Source organism: Myxine glutinosa, chromosome 1 (genome assembly GCF_964187855.1).
Source record: "Myxine glutinosa chromosome 1, kmMyxGlut1.1, whole genome shotgun sequence".
NCBI lineage: Eukaryota > Metazoa > Chordata > Myxini > Myxiniformes > Myxinidae > Myxine > Myxine glutinosa.
The window spans coordinates 335,985,174-336,007,680 of NC_136261.1; the positions used below are offsets into that span (position 1 = coordinate 335,985,174).

A 22,507-nucleotide genomic window follows, 5' to 3' on the forward strand; every position below is an offset into this window, starting at 1 on the left:
TTCTGCAACTGGACCTGACGGCATCAGCCCACGGGTCCTAAAATCCTGTTCTTCCACTCTTTCACTCCCTCTCTCTGTTATCTTCACCCTCTCTTTTGCTCAAGGCCATCTTCCATCTGCTTGGAAATCAGCCAACATCACTGCTTTACACAAAAAGGTGCAAAAACAGATCCTCGCAACTAGAGACCAATCAGCCTTCTCTCAATTATCAGCAAAGTCATGGAAACCATCATTGCTTCAGATATGAAATCTTTCCTCTTCTCCAATGGCTTGATCTCTGATCATCAATTTGGTTTCAGACCAGGTCACTCTACTCTGGACATGCTGCTTCTGCTGTCTCAACAATGGATGGAGGTCCTCAATGCCAAACACGAAATTAGAGCTGTCTCCCTCTACATATCACGTGCCTTCAATACGGTCTGGCACCCCGCTCTGCTCACCAACTCTCCTCCTTTGGTATCCATGGAAATCTCCACGCGTGGCTGGCTGACTTCCTCTCTAGTCGTAGTCAACGTGTGGCCCTGAATGGGTTTCTCCCATCTCCTCTTCCTGTTGAGGCTGGAGTTCCCCAAGGCAGTGTTCTGGGCCCTGTGCTTTTTCTGGTCTTCATCAATGATCTCTCTGACTCTCTTGAAAATCCTCTCTATCTCTTTGCTGATGACTCCACTCTCTGCCGCTCTATTCCTCATCCCTCAGATCAGCAGTCTGCAGCCTCCTCACTCTCTGCAGACCTGAACAAAATCACAGACTGGGCAAAAAAGTGGAACATGTCTTCCAATCCTGACAAATCTTACACTCTTACGATGTCTCTCCGAAAAGATCGACTGGACAACCCTCCCATCCACTTTCTGAATAATCCTCTCCAAGAAGTTCTGTCAATCAAGCTTTTGGGTCTCACTATCTGCCATGATCTTTCATGGGAAAACCACATTTCAAATCTGGCCTCCAAAGCCAGTCGCTGACTGGGCATCCTCCATCGTGCGAAGTCCTTCCTTGGCACACCTGAGCTCCTCACCACATGCAGGGCTTTCATCCGCAGCTCAATGGAATACTGCTCTCCCCTTTGGGCTGGTGCTCCTGCCTCACACCTCGCTCGTCTTCACGCTGTTGAAACCAAAGCGTTCAGAATCATTGGAATCGCCCGTGATGAAGCTACCTCCGAGGGCCTTTCACTTACTCACCACAGGCAGGTTGGTGGTCTTTCTGTCTTCTACCGACTCCTCTCCGGCCTTGCTCCTCCAGCTCTCTCTGGGCTCTGTCCTGCAACTATTCCTACAGGTCGCACAAGATCTGCCTGCATCCCTCTTATGGTTAAACTGCCAAAATCAAGACTCTCTGCTCACCTTCACTCCTTCATTCCTCTTTTCTCCCACCTCTGGAACAAACTCCCTCACACTCTTCCATCCCACTCCTCCCTCCAGGTCTTTAAAACAGCTGTTCACCACCATTTCTTATCTTCCCCCATCCAAAAACCTTGATATTTTCTACCCCCGCTAATTTCACCCCAAATCCACTTTTTTGAAATACCAACTTCTTTCCTGGAAGTCCTTGGTGTCCTTGTGTTTATACTTCTCCCAGCCCCCCCCCCCTCCTTCCCACGCCACCTCCCACCAAGCCCTCTCCCTCCCACACATTCCCGATGTCCCTGCTCTCAAATGTTGTGTTTATGTGCTTCCTCGTCTCTCCCCATCTTGTCTACCGCTCCCCTTTTTATATACTTTGTTTGTTTGTCTGTTTGATTTGTTTGTGTGATAAATGTTAGCTCTTTCACGAGCCTCGATTATGTATACAAAAAATAAATAAATAAAATATCTGAATTTAATCAATATTTGAATTGACATTTCGTGTTCCTTTCTCCTTTGTTTTGGCACACTGCATTGACTGGACTGGTAAATGGTCAACTAATTGATATTTAAATATATAGATCCTAGTTTCTCTACTTATCAAACCTGAACCTTGCTGTGCGCATGCTCAGATAAAAAAAAGGGTGCTACGTGTACAGTGTGTTTGACTAACGTCTTTCTGATGATTTATAGTGACTGTATTTGTCTGGCGAGAATTTTCTCAACTATGACCGAGGTCTTCTGATTTCTCAGAACCAGGATTTGGATACCACAGATAAATACTTATATCTTGTCTTGATAAAGTTCTTCAATGAAGTTAATTTTACCAAACTATTATCAGAGTGTGCGCTGGCACTCTCGCCTCTCCGTACTAATGTCAGGATGATGCGGATAAAAAAATGTTGGCCCCACCCACTGATACAAAACGAAAGTTGGAGTATGTTTTCGTACTCTCAGTAGTTTAGTGAGGATACTTGCAGTTCGAGTGTATAATAAGTTTTGTTGACACTTCAAGTTAGCAAATCAGTAAAAAAAACCAGGAGAGTGTCTTTCACGTCTCACTATCCATAAATTCCTCTCAAGAGGCTCCGCCCCTCCCATCTGTTCTCACCCTATTGGTTAGAGGGAAACCACAACAGTTATTTTGGGCATTTATAAGTGCAGTTCATTGTGTGGCCTGAGGCTGGATTAAGACATCACTCTTTGAGAAACGAGCAATAAGACAGAGCTGCAAGATACAGTCAGGCTTACGTAAGACAATATAGGAACACATGTACATTGTTTGACATTGCTGACTAAGATATCATGGCACTTTTGCTCCAATATTGGGTATCCTCTGAGTACCATACCATTGTGTTATTCCACATTGTAAAAAATAACAGAAACAAGTGAATAAAAAAAGCCCACAGAAACTTGTTTCTCAGTCTGAGAGTCCTTTAGGTGCTTTTTTGCAAACTCCAAGCGGGCTTTCATGTGTCTTTCACTGAGGAGAGGCTTCCGTCTGGCCACTTTGCCATAAAGCCCAGATCGGTGGAGTGTTGCAGTGATGGTTGTCCTTCTGGAAGTTTCTCCCATCTCCACACAGGATCTCTGGAGCTCAGCCAGATTGACCATCGGGTTCTTGGTCACCTCTATTACCAAGACCCTTCTCCCCCGATTGCTCAGTTTGGCCGGGCGGCCAGCTCTAGGAAGAGTCCTGGTTGTCTCAAACTTCTTCCATTTAAGAGTTATGGAGGCCATTGTGTTCTTGGGAACCTTCAATGCAGCAGAAATTTTTTTGTAGGCTTCCCCAGATCTGTGCCTCAACACAATCCTGTCTCTGAGCTCTGCAGGCAGTTCCTTCGACATCATGGCTTGGTTTTTGCTCTCATATGCATTGTCAGCTGTGAGACCTTATATAGACAGGTGTGTGCCTTTTCCAAATCGTGTCCAATCAATTGAATTTACCACAGGTGGACTCCAATCAAGGTGTAGAAACATCTCAAAGATGATGAAGACAAATGGGAGGCACCTGAGCTAAATTTCCAGTGTCATAGCAAAGGGTGTGAATACTTATGTCAATGTGATATTTCAATTTTTTCTTTTTAATAAATTTGCAAAACTTTCTGAAATCCTGTTTTCTCTTTGTCATTTTGGGGTATTGAGTGCAGATTGATGAGGGACAAAATGAATTTAAACGATTTCAGCATAAGGTTGCAACATAACAAAATGTGAAAAAAGTGAAGGGGTCTGAATACTTTCTGAATGCACTGTAGTAAGCTCCTATATAATTTCAGGGACTTCTTGCAACTTCAGTTGTCTTTCCTACTTTTCTTTTTTATCAACTTCGAGTAACCAATCATAAATGTCGATAATTATAGAATGATGTTCTTCGAAATGTTTTTTGCAGTTTGTAAGAAGTTGATGATCATGTACTGAGAACTGATCAGGAACTGAAATCATGTACTGTTGATGATCATGTACTGATATTATAACATTCTACTCAGGCTGCTAATTTGTAAAGTCTCCGTATGTGGCTACACCACAAGAGTAATGAAGTACTGTTGTAACCAGTGGAGTGTTTGCAGAAGCTTGAAGCAATAATTGATTGAGTGTAAATGAGGCAGTGATGTCGGGATTGCCTGTTTTCTGAGAATGGCCCAAGAGATGTTGATCTTCACGAGCACATGATCAGATGAAAATGCATTATCTGTTTGGAATTTATTTATATTTTGTTCTTGATGATTTTGGGGAAAAATTTTCAAAAGTGAACTTTCAAAATACAAGATAGCGAGAACTATGTTGAACATATAAACCAAGTAAGAAGAGAGAAAAGAAACAAGTGGATCAGAATGAATAAAAAGGGAAACAAAATTAAAGGGAAGGGAAGGAATAAAAGTCAAGAAAGTGGGAATTTAAAAAGATCATAGAAACAGAGAAAAACCAAAGAAGGACATTGAATTTCCTCGTTAAATATCATTCTCTTCAATCCCTTCACCCTCCATGTCCCATTGCCCTTCATTTCACTTACAAAGACTTCTCAAGCTGCTCTGGTCCAGCTCAGTCATTTGGAGCTCCACTGGCTCTGTTGAAAGAAGGAAAGATAAAGAAACATCACAATCAATGTAAATATCCTGCTGTTTATTTGTACAGTAAATATTTTTTGCTTCAAGGAACAATTTAAAAACACGAACAGATTTGAACGATGTATGAATGCTAACGAGGCCTTTCCCGCACGTGCTGTGTGTGCATTTTGGGACTTGCTTCTGCTCATCAGGCACTTTTAACCTGCCGCTGCTCGGGAGAAGTGTGTAACTCAAATAGTCTTGTTAAACATGATTTTCAGCATTTAAACGAGTGGCAATTAATAGATGATCAACCATAATTGTTTTGCTCCTGGATGAAAATCAGACTCCTGGAAAAATAGGAAATACGAGAAATATCCGTGGATGAGACCGAGAGGTGTTTAGTTCCGTTCATTTCCTGTTAATACAAGCGAGCTGTAGCAGTGGATACACACATACACACAAACACACACACACACACACACACACACACACACACACACACACACACACACACAATCACAAACACACACACAATCACACACACACACACACACAATCACAAACACACACACACACACACACAAACACACACACACACACACACACACAATCACACACACACACACAAACACACACACACAATCACACATACAAACACACACACAAACACACACACAAACACACACACACACACACACAATCACACACACACACACACACACTCACAAACACAATCACAAACACACACACACACACCTCACCTTCAAGCAATAAATGCAAAAATAAAGTGTACTTTATCTTGCCCCCTCCTCCCCCACTGGAAACAGGAAAAAGGAAACAAACAAACGATATTTATCCCAGCCACCACCGTGTTCACAGTCGGGATAGCGTTAGATAGGTAATCAGCTGTGCTCCGTTTCCGCCAGAAATAGCGCTTTACATTCAGGCCAAATAGTTCAATTTTCATCTCATCAGACCAACTAAACCCGAGATTTGGGAAGTGCTGCAGACTCTTGTTCTTCCAGCTGGTTTTCCCATCTCAGCCAAGGAACTCGACTATTGTCACAGTGGTCATTGGGTTATTGTTTACCTCCTTGACCAAGGTTCTTCCTGCCAGGTTGCTCAGTTTGGTCGGACGGAACTTTCAACATTCTCGAAATTGCTCGATACCCTTCCCTCAGATCTATGCCTCCTCACAATTCTATCTCAGAGTTCTATGGACAGTTCCTTGGACTTCATGGTCGGGTTTCTTCTCTGACATGCACTGTCAACTGTGCGACCTTATATAGAAAGGTGTGTTTCTTTCTAGTATAATTTCCAATCAATTGAGCAACACGAGCTCTGTTTGAAACATGCCATGTTTGTTTTTTAATTTAACTTTTTTTTTTGTCAATTCACGAATTGAATTTTATAAATTTTTCTCTTGTAAGCAATCTTTGATTGCACATTATGAATATTTATGGCTGTGCAATTCAGCCATTCACTGCCAGACATGCTTTCAACAAACCATTTTGATTGATTGATTGATTGAATTGGCCATTGTGGTCTCCAATTAAGTTGGAGATACATCTTAAGGATGATTAAAGGAAATTGGATGCCCCTCAGCTCAATTTGGAGTGTCATAGCAAAAGTATTGAATACCTGTTGACTCAAGACATTTCAGCTTTTCATTTTTAATTATTTTGTAATAGGAAATTCTAAAAAAAAAAAATCCACATGATGGGGTATTATGTGTAGATCAGTGGCCAAAAAAAATCTACATTTTATCCATTTTAAATTCAGGCCGTAACACAACAAAATGTGAAAAAAGTCAAGGGGTGTGAATACTTTCTGAAGGTACTGTACGAAGGTACCAGGTTTGTGAAGGTACCAGGTTCATCCTTTATGGTGCCCCAAACACCGCTGCTCCGAGGGCTGCTGCACGAGAGCACCGAGCATGTCGGAACAGAATATGTCCTTTTGAAAGTTGTGTATGAGAGGAGGACAATGATCTTTGTCATTTATATATTTTTCACTTTTCTATTATCCTTCCTGGTTCTCTCGCATCTTATGTTCCCCAAATAATTATTCTCCTTACAAAATAGCACATTTTTGTCACTCACTCATTATATTCTTCAGAAAGTTGTCATGGAGTTCAATGAATGAGGCCATGTTCTTCTCTTCCTTGGAGAAGTCCAACACTGTGGGTTGTGCCATCTTCAGAGATTGAAATTCTGACACCGACTCGAGCCTTTGTATGAAAAGGAAAAAACTTCAGGAAGATCAGGAAGTCATTGAAGGAGAAAATGGTTTGTAAAATTATATTATAAAAGCCTCAAATATGAAGATATCCATAAACTTGTGGTTGAAATAGAATGACAGATGGAATATATATTTGCGCCAATCTTTCGATGAGAATCTATAATTCAACAAATATATGAGAAGGAGAATGTTTAAAACAAATGGACTTGATAAAGTTTTATTTTCTTCATGTTCTCTCATATAATATGGACTCAGGTTACATTATATAACAAGGAATATCAGATCATCAAATGAGAACGAGTTGAGACAATTTTGTGAAATACATATTTTTGGAAGAAGTAGAAAATAAAATATATCTGGAGATGAATGAAAATGGATGATGATTCTAAAGAAGGAACAGAGAGGAGGATAAAAGCATGATGATGTGTCAAACAATGTGATGGACACCATCACAGTCTTACCTTTTTATTACATCCTTATAACCCTGAAAAGGAAGAAAACAGTGAATTACCTCACGACTTCTTCGTAAATGAATGCCCTCTTCGTAAATGCAAATAATGCACAATGTTGAATTTGCAAATTTAAGCGTGAAATTAATTTTCATTTGACAGGCTGGATAATGTACCCCCTTGAAGATAAAAACACAACAAGTATAGATACATTCAAAGTACACCGCCCCCATGCCAAATAAATAAATATCCTCCAGCGCGGCAATGCCGGGGCACCTCCGGCGCCCGGCAATACCGCCGTACAGGTCATAGAGACTGTATTGGGAGGGAGAGGTGTACAACAACTGATTGATTAATTGCATAATTAAAATCAATAAACAATAATCATACAATATTTTCTTAATCAATTGGCTAATGGCATAAGTAATCCACCAGTGCTTGATCCGAAGCTGTAAATTTTAAAAAATCAATTCAATAAGTCATTCAATCAATACGTCATGATTAATCTTTAAATCAAAAATATCCTTTTTAGCCACATCACTTGGTCACTGTCGTGTCAAAATATGAGCTTGCTAGCTCAAAAGGTGCAAAGATGTGAAAGCAAATATATAAATGATTAATAATGAAAATAAATAAATAATAATCATAAAATATTGTTGTGGATATGAGGATTGTGTTTTTTTTATTGTGTTTTTTATTATTATTGCTTTATTCTGGACCCTCCTTACTCCAGTTATGTATAAAGGTCAAAGGGCGTCCCATAATTAGGTCATAAACAATCACTTCAGCCAATCATAGATTTCCCCCTTGTTGATAGTTATATCTTTATTATGTGTATTAGGGTAAGGCCTTGTCTTCCATTAAGATGACACTCCATTGCACCAAGTGAAATAAGATAGATTCCCTTCATTCCCCATTCCCACTCCCAAAACTTCCATTGCCAAGCCTCAATTGCCAGCTACATCCCCTCCAAGCCTCCATTGCCAACTGCACTGGGCAGTTTGCCAGGTTTGCTACAGATGTGGTTGCTGATTTCGCCCCAAAGCCGCCATTAAGCATGTGTTCAGCTCGGGGAAGAAGAGCGTGCCCGCCCATCGTCATCAAGGGCGAAGCCAGAGGGCCGTGCCGACCAATCAGGGCCGAGGCGAGCTGACCGATGGGCGTGTCCTGAAGGCCGGCGGCTTGATCGCCTGAGGCGCTATAAAAGCGCGCGCGCAAGAAGCGAAGGGTGGTTGGACTGAGTACGAGATGAGTCAGACGAGTCCTGGAGAAAGCACGCGACGTCCACGCAGCAGCAGCAGCAGCCACAGCAGCAACAGCGGCAGCTTCAGCAGCAGCAGCAGCAGCCACAGCAGCAGCCACAGCAGCAACACAGCAGCTTGGGGCCTTGACGGCAGTTTTGAGCGGGGCCGCGAAGGAACGGTGGCTGCCAAACGCGCCGATCGTGCTGCAGTATCCGTGGACCTTCCTCTCCCTCCAGCCATCCACCTCCTGCCAGTCCTATCATCATTCCCCACGTGAGTCTGTCCTTGTTTGTTCTGTCCCTGGGTTAATTAAGACTGTAGGTAAGCTAGCGTTGCACTGTGTCTCTAATATCTTCTGTAAATTATTTTCTTATCTTTCCTTCTTCCTTGGTTACTTTTGGTTGTAAATAGTAAATAAATTATATTCGTATTCCCTACTTCTGTCTTCTTCTCCTTCACATCCGTGTCGCTTTTGTCTTTTCCATATTGAATATCTGTGGCGCGATCCGGCCAACGTTCGGGAATCGGGTTAGTCGGGGTAACTGTTCGGCCGCGGTGCCATCCGCTCGGCAAATCAACATCCTTATCCGCGGTCCGTAACAATATTTAAATAATTAGTCAATTGGCTAATAGAATACCTCAACCACCACCGTTTTATCCGAATCTATAACTTAAAAAAAAGAAAGAAAGTAATCAAGTCATTAATCGGACAAATTAAATAATTAATCGATGAATTGCTTAATAAATCAAAAATATGCTTTGTAGCCCATCACTTGGTCACTGCCGTGTCCAAATTTCAGCTTCCCAGCTCAAAGGACCTCAGAGATATCACCCGGACAAACAAGCAAACAATAAAGCAAGAAAGCAAGAAACTGGAGTGAAAACCGATGTCTCCCTTAAAGTGTGCGCCATTGCCGGGCACCGAAGTGGGCCCGGCAATGATGTCATGCAGCGCCAGGAGATGGCATCGGAAAGGAGCGGTGACAACACAGAAATATCTAATTAACCTGCGCTCGCGAAGCGAAAAGTGGAGTTCAGCATTCAGGTGCGTATGTGTGCAATATGTGTGCAATATGTGTGCCATGTGCCATACGTGTGCCATGTCTGCATGTAAAAAATTCATTTTCTTGGCAACTGTTGGTCCGATTGACGTGAACTATTACCGTAGGAGCGCCTCTGCCTGTTGATATTTTTGCTGTTAATTATGACGTCATATGTCACATGGCATGGGCGCCACCTTGGAAAAAAGTTGCAGCTCTATAACTCCGAAACCACTCCATGGAAAAAATTGAAATATGGCTCATTGTCAAGTACTCCCCATGGGGAATAATATATGTTAATGATGATGTCATCGGTGCCTTCATTATGACGCCGTCATCCATGAAGGGCGACGACCAAAGGAAGACTACCTCGCTCTGACGTGGCAGAACAGGCGTCATCGTAATTCAACATTCGTGTTTGTGAATATTTGTTGTGGTTACTCTTACAATCACTAAAAGAGAACTTAACCCACACCTTCATTAACATGTAAATCCTCCCCGCCCCCAATCAATGAATCTTCCCTCAACACTTACCTTTCAAATTCTTATTAATGCTTCTTTCTTGGTCTTCCCTCACACCAGCAGCCCCATATAAGCATCATACGTGTAACTTACTGTTCTTACAATCTTCAATAGCGTGACAACTGTCAGCAATCACTGCTGTGGTAAATGTGGAACTATAATCCCTAAACAATAGTGATAAATGAACCTTCCAGGTTCTGTGTCAAGGACGATATCTCCACATCTGATGGTATATTCATGTTGTGTTATTATCCTTCCTAAAGTACAATGTACCATTAATTCACTCTCCGAGCAATACCCCAAGTCCGAGCTCTCATGTCCTGCAGGTTTATGATTAGTCCATTTTTTCTCTTCTAAAAAAATTAAATTCAATAAATATCGACAATTAAACATTACCACTTTTGTAAAAGGTGAAGAAGAATGCCTACCTGTAAAAAAGAAATAGTCTCAAGATCCTGGAGTGCTGCTTTCAATGTGAAATTTGTTTCCTGGAGAGAGCTCAACTGCTCCTTCACCGTGTCCATCTGCTTGTGAAGAAGACAAATCTTCTCATTTTGCCTTTTGATCACCCGACTCTTCATCAGATCCACGGATTTATCCACATATTGGTACAACGCCAATCGCTTGTCCTCCATCCTCTCCACAGTCGCTTTGCCTGAATGCTGGAATAAATCAATCATTGTGCGATTGGAGTTAAAAGTCAAGAATAAACAATCAGAAAAAAAGGTTAAAACTAAAGAGAACAATGGATTACGACTGAAGGACATATTGCAGGAATGCATTTAGAAGGACATAATGTATTGGACAGGACACTTATCCACAACACTTATTGGGGTGAGTTGATGGGTCGATGGAAAATTTCAACATTTACCCAACCGAGATGGGGGAGATTTTAACTAGTTCGCATTTAATGGACAGAATTAGGCAGAAAAGGTCAAAATCTTTAAAAGTGAAAGAAATAAAATCAAATTTCAGATTTCCTGATCACAAAAAAACACTAACACTTGTTCAGATATGGACAGTTTGTTTCTAGAGAATTGCACAGATGTGGGCAGTAATATTACAGGATACCTGCCTACCTCCACTCTTTTCTATGGCTTGTGAAACAATCTTCATGAAAAAGTTCAATCCCGCTCTACCCTCCACGGCTCGATGTTGGCATCCCACTACCCTCTCCCGTCGTCCTGAACCAGCCAAACCTGCAATATTTTACCACTTTCACTATTTTCACCACTTTTCACCACCACTCCCCACTTCCCCAAACCAATCGTCTTGCAGATTACTGTGTTCTTCACATCTTGTTTTTTTTCTTCTTTTTTCCCATTAATTAATTCCCTAACCTTTTCGGATTCCACCTTTTGCCCCACTGCCCCACCGTCAATACATTTCCTTTTTGCACTCTGTATCTTGCTCTTCCATAAGCTGACTTTTGTACCCAAAAAAGCATTTGAACAATAACTTGAAAGCATTTTAAGAGGACAACTTTCAAAAAAAAGTCTGTTCAGTTAGATTTTAAAATAAATCTGACATTAATGGTCATGGATTGAAATAGTTTTGGGTCAGGTGGTTGGTGGCTCGTGTGTGTAGATGGCCAGAGGTGGCCTGAGATGGCTGAGATGCAAGTAAAATTGTGTAGTTTGAGCTGTGGTGATGTCACCCATTGTAGAACAATATTTTTTCCAGATGCTAATTCTCTTTCCTTCAATCACGTCCATTCCTTGGTACTTCATACCTGTGTTTGTTCAACCTCCTGCTTCAGCTGATGGAGTTGGGATTCAAGGTGCTGCTTTGAATTTGATAGTTCAGGACACTTTGCAGTCAAAACGCCCTGCATAGAATAAATAAGTCCAGGTAAAGAGAATTGTTCATCTGTATGTGGAAACGATAACGCACAAACTGCACAAAATGATTTTAAAACTTATTTGCAAAAATAGTGGAGACCAGACATTTATAGATTCCAAATTAAATATCAACTCTTCTTTATTTATACAACTGCATGAGAAGAGAGCTCAAAAATACATTTACTTCTTCATGCAGCTGTATGAAGGAAATTGATGCCCTTTATATGAACTTTTCGAGAGCATTACTTGGTTCCTCCTCAGAACATAAGGGTAGACCAGCATGCACATGAGATTTCTTGAATGTCCCTTCTTTTATATTCTTTGGGATTTTCTCCAAGCTATGAAATGTCGCTTTTTTTCTATATCTTGCCACATGGCCCATACCATATAAAGAGGTATTTTCCATACCACTGGCCTTTTTCCAAAGAATTACTACCGGAGTCAAAATTTTCTCGGGTTTACAATTCCAAGTGCTGCTCCAGCTTCTTCTTTTTTCACACATGTTCAGAGAGGGAAGAAGCTGATGCCTGCCTTCCTGGAGGATGAGTGGTGCTGCAGCAAAGGGTGGAGTTATAAGCAAAATTTTAACCTGAGACTGCTTTGGGGCCTTAGATTTTCAACTGGGAGAGGATCCCATTGAGACTCAGGCATGACTATGAAAGTGGAGGAGAGGAAGACACAATACCAGATTTGGATAAATGCTTGAGCCATGTCCAGGAGATACATAATTGATCTCTTTTCTAAAATTCAGAGCCTCAATCAATTGTTGGAAGAGCAGGAGATGGAGGTCCAGGGTGGTTGAATGGGGTTAGAAACCAAACTGATGGTTTGAGATCAGGCCATTAGAGAAAAGGAAGGTTTTCATTTCAACTGCAATGTTGGATTCTTAAGGCCCTTTCTGTCAATGTAAAAACCTGTCTGTGCTCATTTGCAGACTGGTGTCATTGTCAATATCAGTGCACGTTTCAAACAGCCATTTTGTTTGTGGAGGACAATTCAACTTTGGTTTCCAGTTACATCATAGTTTGTTAAAGGAGTTTCCATGATTAATACGCTGCTCTTCCTTGAACAGAATATTAAAATGAGATCATAAAAAAAACTCAACATAATTTGTTGCTTCATGCTTTTGAGCAGTCGAGTAATTTTTTAAAGTATGATTGTGGTGTCATCAAAAATATCATTGAAAATCTTTGAAACCATGATAAGAAGACCATTGGCCCGAGACTCAGTATGAATGTGAACATTGTGATGCAAGGAAGTAAAAGCACAGGAAAACAAACACCCAGTGATGGATAATATCAGGCCTGCACATTACCGCTTGGGAATTGCCATAAACAACAACAACAACAACAGGCATTTTAAGGCCATTTTCCCTGCTAGAGCGGGGGTTAGCCTTGTGGCCCCCATGACAATCTTCTCCATTTTGTCCTATTTTCTGCATCTCTCCTTGTTAACCCCCTTGCCCGCATTTCTTCTTCCACCAAATTTAGCCAAGTCTTTCTTGGTCTTCCCCGTCCTCTACTTCCTTCTACATTCATTTCCATCACTCTTCTCAACCAGTCACTTTCATCCTTCCTCAACACATGACCAAACCATCTCAACCTGTTTCTCTTCACAGCATCAATCACAGGCTCTATTCCCATCATCTTTCGCAATTCATCATTTGTCTTCCGCTCTCTCAACGATACTCCGCACATCCACCAAACCATTCGCATTTCCAGCTTTTCCTGTCTTCGTTGCTGCTCTATGTTCTATTGGTAATTGCCATAACTGGAAGTATATATATTTTTCCTTTTCTATGAAGTTTAACAATAGCCTGGTGTTGGCTTCGCGATTAGGGTGCCGGCTTGGGATCCTCAGATCCTGGGTTTGAATCCTGGTCGATTGCTGAATTAACACCAGGGGGGCTGACTCAGCCTGACATCCTCCTGACGTCGGCAAATTGACTACCAGTTTACTAGTAATTCCCTGTGTGTTGCAAGAGGCGACCAACAGGGTTGGCAACAGGAAGGGCATCCGGCCATAAAACATTGCTTCAAAAAGGGGACTACGGTGCCCGAAAATGGCCAAACCCTGCTCTGCAGGGAAAAATGGCCTCTAAAGGTGGTGCCATATGAAGTTTAACAATAACAGGTTGTTTTGTGTGGTTGTCACGAATATACCTGGGATGGTAAAGTGGTCTAAACCTGTATGTTTTATTAACAAACACTTCCCTTTATTCAACATCTCAAAATGCTGTTCACACACATTATTCTTGAGCATCGCTTGACATTTCATCTCCAAGCTTTTTCAGAGCTTTGGGTCTATATCCTTAGGCCTGGGGCTATAAACAATCTCAGCACAAAATTGTTAATTTGGTGAGCTCTCCAGCATTCCTTTTTACCTGAAAAATCAATAACCACCTTTTTCTGTCAGTTGTTCAATTAAAAAAAAATTTTTTTGACACTTCGCTCATTCTACAACCAATTGATCTACAGCAGTGTTGGGGAAAGTATCATAAGAAGGTAGTCTTTCCATAAAGTAACCTCCACTTGTGAGGAATGTTCTGTTGCTCCAACATCACAATAATTTCAGTTGATCGTCCTGAGTGAAGTGAAAATTGAGACAAATTTTCACGATTACAGAACTTGCAATTTATCAATGTCTTATATCTTTTGACACTTTGTTCTTTCAACTTCCTTTGAGATAAGGTTTTATATTCTTGGAGATAAATTCATATGGATAAAATTTACATGAACAAAAAAACATTTTCACTTATGTACTTGCCTTGAGTTCATCATGAACAATCTCCACGGGAACAACTTCATGGTTCTTATGTTGTCCAACCATGCACATCACACAGATCAAGCTTTCATCATCCTTGCAGTAGAGTAGTATTGGCTTCCCATGCTCGGTGCATCTTCGCTCCTCCACGTTTACGACTGACGTCAATTTCATCTTCTCCACCAATTTGGCAAGGGCCACATTCTTTTGACATTCTGGTTTTATCGGAAATACTTTACGGCAATTCGGACAATCACAGACTGTGGCCTCTTCCCTGCTTTCCCAGTGTTGCTCGACACAGACTTTACAAAATGAGTGGCCACATGGCAGAGTAATAGGTTCCTTGTACAGTTCAAGGCACACAATGCATTGAAGTTCATCTGCAGAAACTCCAGTCATCGAAGAAGACGCCATTTTCTTGTATCAGAGAAGGAGGCGCAGCAGAGTTGAAATCTGTAGTTATAAAAACAAAACGTTAGAGGTAAGAAAACATCAGGTAAATTACTATGGAGCACAATTACCTCAGGAACAAGAGAGGTCATACAACACGTTACCCCACTCAGTGTTAACGTCGATACAGGAATGCCTTGTCGTTCACGAGGTGGTGAAAATCCCCGTGAACCGCAAACTTAGGAGGTAATGGGGAAAATATGGTTTGGGACTTCAACTATAAAATTGTCCAAACTATACCATTATAGTGGGGCTGCTTAACTGATGAATTGTGCCTTTTCCCTTAAAAGCATGAAACTTGGCACATGGCTAGAATACCCCAAAAGAAAGATTTTTAGTCCAGGGGTCATCTCCAATTTCGCCCCATATGGCGGCCATCTTGAAATTCAAGATGGCCGTCATACAAGACCTGTTTTGATGAATATCTCCATAATTAGAACAGATATCAAAATGGTTGCAGTGCCTATACCTACATTTTTAGGGTCTAGGAATCCAATGGTAACATAAAATATTAAGCAGTCATATGAAAATATTAATTTTGCATAGTATCATGCATACTGGGAATGCATATAAATACTCTTAACAGGTTGGCATTCTTCAGTGATTAAAAGTGTCTATGACATCGCAGACTGTAACTGTGCCATCTTGTGGTTTTCTAGTCTTTGCTGCATTCTCCATCACATGCGCAGAGAGAAGTACTGGGAAGTGAAGCTTTCTTACACTGGCAACGACCAGTACATCCTTTTTTGCACCCACACTTAACAAGTTCATTGCAGATCTTTGCAGCCTCTGGAAGTGTTGTCCATATTGGTTTGAACTGGCCAGCAGACGTTTTTTGCCAACCCCATTCAGTGGTGAAATTGGGGATGCCTCCTGGACTAAAAAATCTTTCTTTTCGGGTATTCTAGCCATGTGCCAAGTTTCATGCTTCTAAGGGAAAAGGCACAATTGCTCCGAATTTTTTAGCTAAGCCGTCCAGCTATTAGTTAACATGTTGGTGCATTGTTTTTGTGCTGTTTGGATTAAAAAGAAAGTATTATTTTCCTGTATTAAGAACATAAAATAAAGTGTATTTTCCTGAGTTATTATTATTATTCCGAGAATATAAGACCCGTCGCTTCTCTGATGGAAATACCAATCTTTTCTGCAATGGCTAATCTATGGGGGAAGAATAAACAAACAAACAAAGAATTTCTGGGAGATCCTGCTCTCCGTGCAGGGATAGCCAACGTCACGTGTTGCCATTTGCAGTTTTGACACGCGTGTCCATGTACCCAAAAAGAAAAAGTTTTTTCCTGGGAGTTACATGAATCCCAAGTAGTTGGATTTCTTGAAATCCATTAATTCGTTCTCAAGTTATAACATGAAAAACAAACAAACAAACAAACAAGACCGACGGCTCCTTTTATAATATAGATTTCGGGAGTAGCCTGAGGCTGCTGATTGCATCATTGCTGGGAGCGTGGCTGTGCCCCTGATGAATTGCACGGATTCCAGTAAGCTGGTACTCATTTTGCAGACCTCAGAATGATGACAGGCCGAGGCAACTCCCCCCCCCCCCAATCCACCCCTCCCACCCCGCCCCACACCCCCCAATCCACCCCTCCCATGTCATGGCCGCACCAGGAGAGCAATTTTCTTGAAATCGAACATCGATTGGGATCGATGACAAAGCAGACAGAACAATGGCAAGCATGCAATCAGCGGAGCTATACTTCGATCGCTTCGTTTATCTTTCTATTTAACAAGATGATCTGAAGTATCTGAGTGGCAATGCTCCATGTCCCGTCATTCATTCTTCCTCTCCGCATGTCCTGATGCTTTTCCACTTTGACCTTCATGCCCTGAAAACGAGGGTCTGACTGGTCCTGGTCCAGGTCCTGGCATCAATACAAGAGCCTCAATTTGGGGTATGTGTGTTTGTGTGCGTCAGTAATAAGCCAATAATAAGCCAATCACTCCGATGGTAACCGGGTGGAAAAGAAGTATCGACTTCAAATTTTGACTCATGTTGAAAACGCGACTAGCTATGCAAGACCTATAATCCGGCTCTATCCTGGAAGGAGGGGGTCCCTCATGCCATGGTGTGATGGTATTCTTAGATTCGAACTTTCTCCAAAATGTTACCATTTCCTCCGTGTCACATGCACAACCTCTCCACCAAATTACTACCGAATCCATCCACTAGTTTTTGAGATATCCTGTCCACGGACAAACAAACAGACAGGGGTAAAAACATAACCTCCATCCACCTTTGGTGGCGTAGGTAAAAATACAACAGATTGACGATTTAGGCGACCTTGACCTTTTGACCTCAAGAGGAATAGGCTTCATCGACCCAATATGTAAAACCTGGTCAAATTTCAAACCAATCGGATGAGAATTGACGATTTTATACAACCATGACCTTTGACCTTGTGTTTAAAAAAATAATCGGATTTTAACCTTTGATTGGTGAACCAATTCAGGGACCAACATGCAAATTCTTTAAATTTCAGGTGAATTGGATGAAAAATGATGATTTTATGCGATGCTGACCTTTGACCTTTTGACCAAATTATTAATTTCTCTTCTCCGTATTCTCATAATAAAGCTTTGTTGAAAATTTCCATGACAAAAGCTGAAATGTTACGAATGTTACAGCCCGTGCAGACACACACACACGTCACACACACACGTCACACACACACGTCACACACACACACACACACACACACACACACACACACACACACACACACACACACACACACACACACACACACACACACACACACACACACACACACACACACGTGCAAAACCCTGCTGTGTGGGAGATGGGCTAAAAAATAACGTTTCGATCAGTGTTTGTGAAATACCCGAACATTAATGCTTAGGTTCGCAAAGTTAATTGATTTCACATATAAAGCATTTTTCTGAAAATCTGCGTTCTTTGCACTTTGCTCTCAAAGCGTTTCAGCGTTTGTCAAAATCATGTGAAATATTTTGTTGAGATGCGTCTTTTCGTCCAGTTGTAACTTGCAAGAAATCGCTGGAAAGCTTTGGTGGCAAAAATGCATCGATGGTGGTGGTGGTGGTGGTGGTGGTGGTGGTGGTGGTAGTAGCAGTAGCAGTAGTAGTAGTAGTAGTAGTAGTAGTAGTAGTAGTAGTCGTGCTTTTGTTGGAAAGGCTATAGAGATTTGCGTTCAGCGCTCATGAAAGCTCAGGCAAACATATGTTCCCAGTTTAATGTCGCTCAATTCCTCATCTCTGCAAGTCCATGTTTTGAACTATAGTAGACAAGGTAGAGCATTTTGAAGAGAAAGCACTTCCAAGACAGATAAGGGGAAGGTAAAAGAACGCCAAAGAACACCAAAAAGAATGCCAAATAACACATTTATACAAATAAGAGCAAAGTATCTTGTGGGGAGACCCGACAAAGTGCATCATTTATAGTCCAGGTTTCCTTAAACTTTTGAACAGTGTTACTATATTCTGCCGCCTTGTACTCCGAAATAATGCGTGAGCGTATTAAGCCCTTCAGACATACAGAACTGTGTTCCACCACATTTCTCTCAATTTTTTCCTTCCTGATTTTATATATTGCCATTTTCCCACAGGCTAAAATAAAGTTAACAAGGAGATCTCGTGACTTGCTTAGTTTCTTTACCGGGTGCACGATGATAAAAAGTGTTGGAGAGAAGTGAAGCCAGAAGCCCAAGAGAAGATTTTTCATCAGTAAGAACACTGGTTCAAGACGGTGCCATTGAAGGTACATGTGAAATATAGTTTCCCTTTCACGACAAAAGCAGCATTCCTCTGGGGAGTTGGTGAAATGGCGCATCATAGATCCAGAACTCAGTGCACCATGTAGCAACCTCCAACTTAAGTCTGCCATCAATCTTGGCGTTGGGTAGATATAGAGTGAATCCCAACGTGGATGAACAGTCGAAGGAAGTGGAAGTATCTCACACCAGGGAGTATCCAGTCGGGTTGCAAGAGCTATATAATGGAGCGAGTGGATCACTAGCAGGTATATATTTTTCCTTGATAGCCCACAGAACGACATTTCCACTGTGCCAGGGGTCTTACTCATATTGTTTGCAGGTATTGGCTGAGAGAGCTCGCAACATCGTGGTCTGATTTTAAAATCTATGGAGTTACCGATGGACATCTGTCCAGATCCATCACCCTCTTTGGGATTCTCTAGATATTCCAGACAATCGGGAGGCAAGGAACTTTTGACCTCTTCAAGTTTCCAGGAGGGGATCCTGATTGTCCTTAGGCCCATTTTCGCTGCAAGTTCCTTGGTTAAAATAAGCCTTCTCTTCCCATCGTTCAGAAGGTCTCCCACTGTGGATATTCTACCAGCTAAGAGGTTCCTTCTTACTGAAGACGAAGCCAGAGTTTGGTCCTGTAGAAGAGGGTTGAGAATGAGTGGTTCTTCTTACAGGTCCTTGCCTGGATAAGGAACTGTTCTTTGTACGTCGACTACATTCCAAGCCTTTAGCATTTCTTGATAAAAAAGAGGCAATGTAGCACGAGACAGGCTCCGAGATGTAATGATAAAAAGATTCCTTTTGTACCCAAGATTGAGCACTTTGCTGAAGACATATGATGCCAGTGAGCACCATTGCGGTGTAGGGTTCACATGTAGGTATCGTTGTATGGTCCTCAGCCTGGATGCATGGCTGTGGCTTCGAAGGCAGGGAAAAGACTGTCCAGTGTCCACCTTCTGCAAAAGGCAAGCTCAGAATGCCCAGGGAAACCCAGTGTTTACCATTCCAAAAGTAGTCCAATAGCTTCCTCTGAATCTTAACCAGAAACTCCTCTGGAGTGCTTATGCAAGAGAGCCTGAATACTAACTTCGGAATTATAAACTGTTTCATAAGGAGTGTTTTTCCCCTCAGAGACAGGACTTTTAGTTGTCCACCCCAGTCTCTCAACTTTGCTTCGATCTTGTCCCCTAAAGTGATCCAGTTAATGAGTGGTGAGGACCAATGGGAAGTGGACAAGTGCACCCCCAAATATTTGAGCTCATTGCGACTCCAGGTCAATTTCTGAAAAGTGTTGGTAACTCCTTTACCTGCATTTATCCAATTAGAAGCCCAGAGCTTTTCCTCCAATTGATTGCAGCAGACGATGCTGCTGAATAAACCTGCTGACAATCATAAACTACTTGCATATCCCTTGCATTACTGGCAAACACGAGAATGTCATCTGCATATGGAGAAAGTTTGAGGTTGACCCTGTTGTGTGGCACCACAATGCCAGTTAGCCTTCTTCTCATCAAACAAAGGAAGGGTTCGATACATAGGGAATATAATTGGCCAGACAGGGGACATCCTTGTCTTATTCCTCTCTCAAATGGAAAGGGCGCGAGCAAGAAACCGTTGACTTTAACTAGGCATTCTGCCGACATATACAACGTCTGAATCATGCCTACAAATCTCCTCCCCAACCCAAAAGTTAGTAAGGTTTCAAAGAGATACTCATGGTTCATCTGGTCAAAGACTTTCTCCTGATCAAAGGAAAGAAATCCGACTTGAGTCTGAGTCATGTCCGCATACTCTATCAGGTCTCTGACAAGGGATATGTTGTCATGTATTGTCCTGCCTTGAATGGCATAAGATTGCTCCGGGCTGACTAATTTTGTCAGGACTGGTCCGAGACGGAGTGACAACATTTTAGCCATGACCTTATAATCCACACACAGCAGAGACACAGGGTGGTAATTCCTCAAGTTTCTCAAGTCACCCTCCTTGGGAATCAAGACCAGAATCGCTCGACGCCAAGAAAGGGGCATTAGACCTGTATCACATGCTTCCTGAGCTACGCTTAGGTAATCAGGTCCAACCAAGTCCCATACTTTTGCATTGCATTTCACATAATAAGCCATCCATGCCAGGGGATTTATCCCTTGATCGGCTGTGCAGGGCGGTTTTCAATTCTTCCAGAGATAATGGAGTCTGCAGCTGCTCCCGGTCTTCTACAGAGGCTTCAGGAAGACTACTCCACATAGTGCCACCTGCACCTGCATCTGTGCTCTTTCCCGAATACAGCTGAGCGTAAAAGGCTCTAATTCGTTTTTGAACACCCTCCGAGCCATTGAGCAAGAGACCATCTTCTGCGAGAACACTCGATATAGTCCTGAATTGACCTTTGCGTTTTTCCACCCCTTTGAGATAATTCAGGACATATTCATCCTCAGAAATAAACTGCAGACGAGAGCGCACATACGCCCCTCGTGCCTTCACACGACTACATGCTTTAAGGGTGCTCTTCTTTTCTTCGTATGCCTGCAGTTCAGTAGAGGTAAGTGTGGTCAGGTGCTTCTCAAGGTGCAGCAGTTCCTCTTCCAGTCTTTTGATCCCGACCCCAAGTGTTTTGCTCGATCCATACGAGTATTCCTGACATAGCAATTTCAATCGTACCTTGCCCACATCGCACCAGAATCGAAGTGAGCAAAATCTCCTTTTTTATTCCTCCAGGCTTGCCAAAAATTCAAAAAGATTGACAAAAAGGCTTCATCCTGACTTAAAGCATTGTTCAGGTGCCACAAGCCAGGGCCTCGCCTTGTTTCCGCCAGGGAACACTTAATCCAGGCCAAGTTTTGATCTGTGAAATGGGCAACTTTTATGCCGGAGTCACTGACACTCTTACACCAATGGTGAGACACATAAATTCTATCGAGCCGGGATTGTGATATATGACCACCTCTGATACTCGTATACGTGAATGGTCTGTCTGTGGGGTGTTGTTTGTGCCAAGTATCTCTCAAGTTTAACAGTGTTATGGTTTGTTGTAATATTCTTAGAGGGATTATGCGGCTCCTGACCTATTCGATCAAGGGAGGGGTTTAGAGTGCAATTAGTCTCCTCCAAGAATTACACACTCTTCACCAGGCAAGGTGAGCATGAATCTCTGCAACCTGTTGAAGAAAATCCCCGTTGCAACTCCTACACAAGGTGCATAAATGTTGACGAAATTGACAACAAATTCTTCAAACTTTGCTTTTATATGTAGCAACCGCCCCACACTGGCTTCCTTTACGACAAGTATTTCAGGTTTCCTCTTTGGTGAAAAGAGGGTAGCCACTCCACAAGATATGTCCGTTGGGTGACTGAAAAAGGCCAAGCCTTCGCATTGGTTTTCCCATTGGGATGCAGCCTCTGGGGTCGTGTGGGTTTCCTGCAGAAAGGTTACTTCAAGTTTTTCCTTCACACAGAATGACAATACTTGGTGCACACGGAATGCATCCTTACAGCCATTGACATTCAATGATCCTATTCGTAAGTTTGATGTCATTATTGTATTGAGAGTTTTGTTCCTGTAAAATTCATCATCTTAAACCAATTTATATTCAGGCCCGTAACTCAAAACCTTTGCCAGAAACTTCCTGACTCGGGCTTGTTCGGCCGAGCCTGAAGGCCTTTTTTATGTCCCTCTCTCCTTAGTACATACAAGGAATGCACTAGCAAGTCATAATCTTTCCACCATCTCAACGCATTTTCCACTTTCTTCCTGCTATGCAAGCTTTGTTCCAGGAACTCGAGTATCTCCTGGCTGGGAATGCAGGAATGGT

General features: G+C 42.1%; 1 protein-coding gene across 6 annotated transcripts in view; it reads right to left on the reverse strand.

The window, feature by feature from the left end:
* Positions 1-22,507, reverse strand: part of LOC137412117 (E3 ubiquitin-protein ligase TRIM50-like) — a 61,640-nt gene that overhangs the window by 10,133 nt on the left and 29,000 nt on the right. For 5 of the 6 annotated variants that reach the window (XM_078769810.1, XM_078769807.1, XM_078769808.1 and 2 more), the window contains 6 exons: positions 14,494-14,943; positions 11,619-11,714; positions 10,315-10,548; positions 7,093-7,115; positions 6,493-6,620; positions 4,354-4,407 (listed from right to left, as the gene is read on the reverse strand). In XM_078769810.1, coding sequence (XP_078625936.1) covers positions 4,354-4,407; positions 6,493-6,620; positions 7,093-7,115; positions 10,315-10,548; positions 11,619-11,714; positions 14,494-14,904 — 946 coding nt within the window. In that variant the 5' untranslated portion in view covers positions 14,905-14,943. The remainder of the gene's footprint in view (positions 1-4,353; positions 4,408-6,492; positions 6,621-7,092; positions 7,116-10,314; positions 10,549-11,618; positions 11,715-14,493; positions 14,944-22,507) is intronic. The other variant, XM_078769811.1, reaches the window with a different exon arrangement.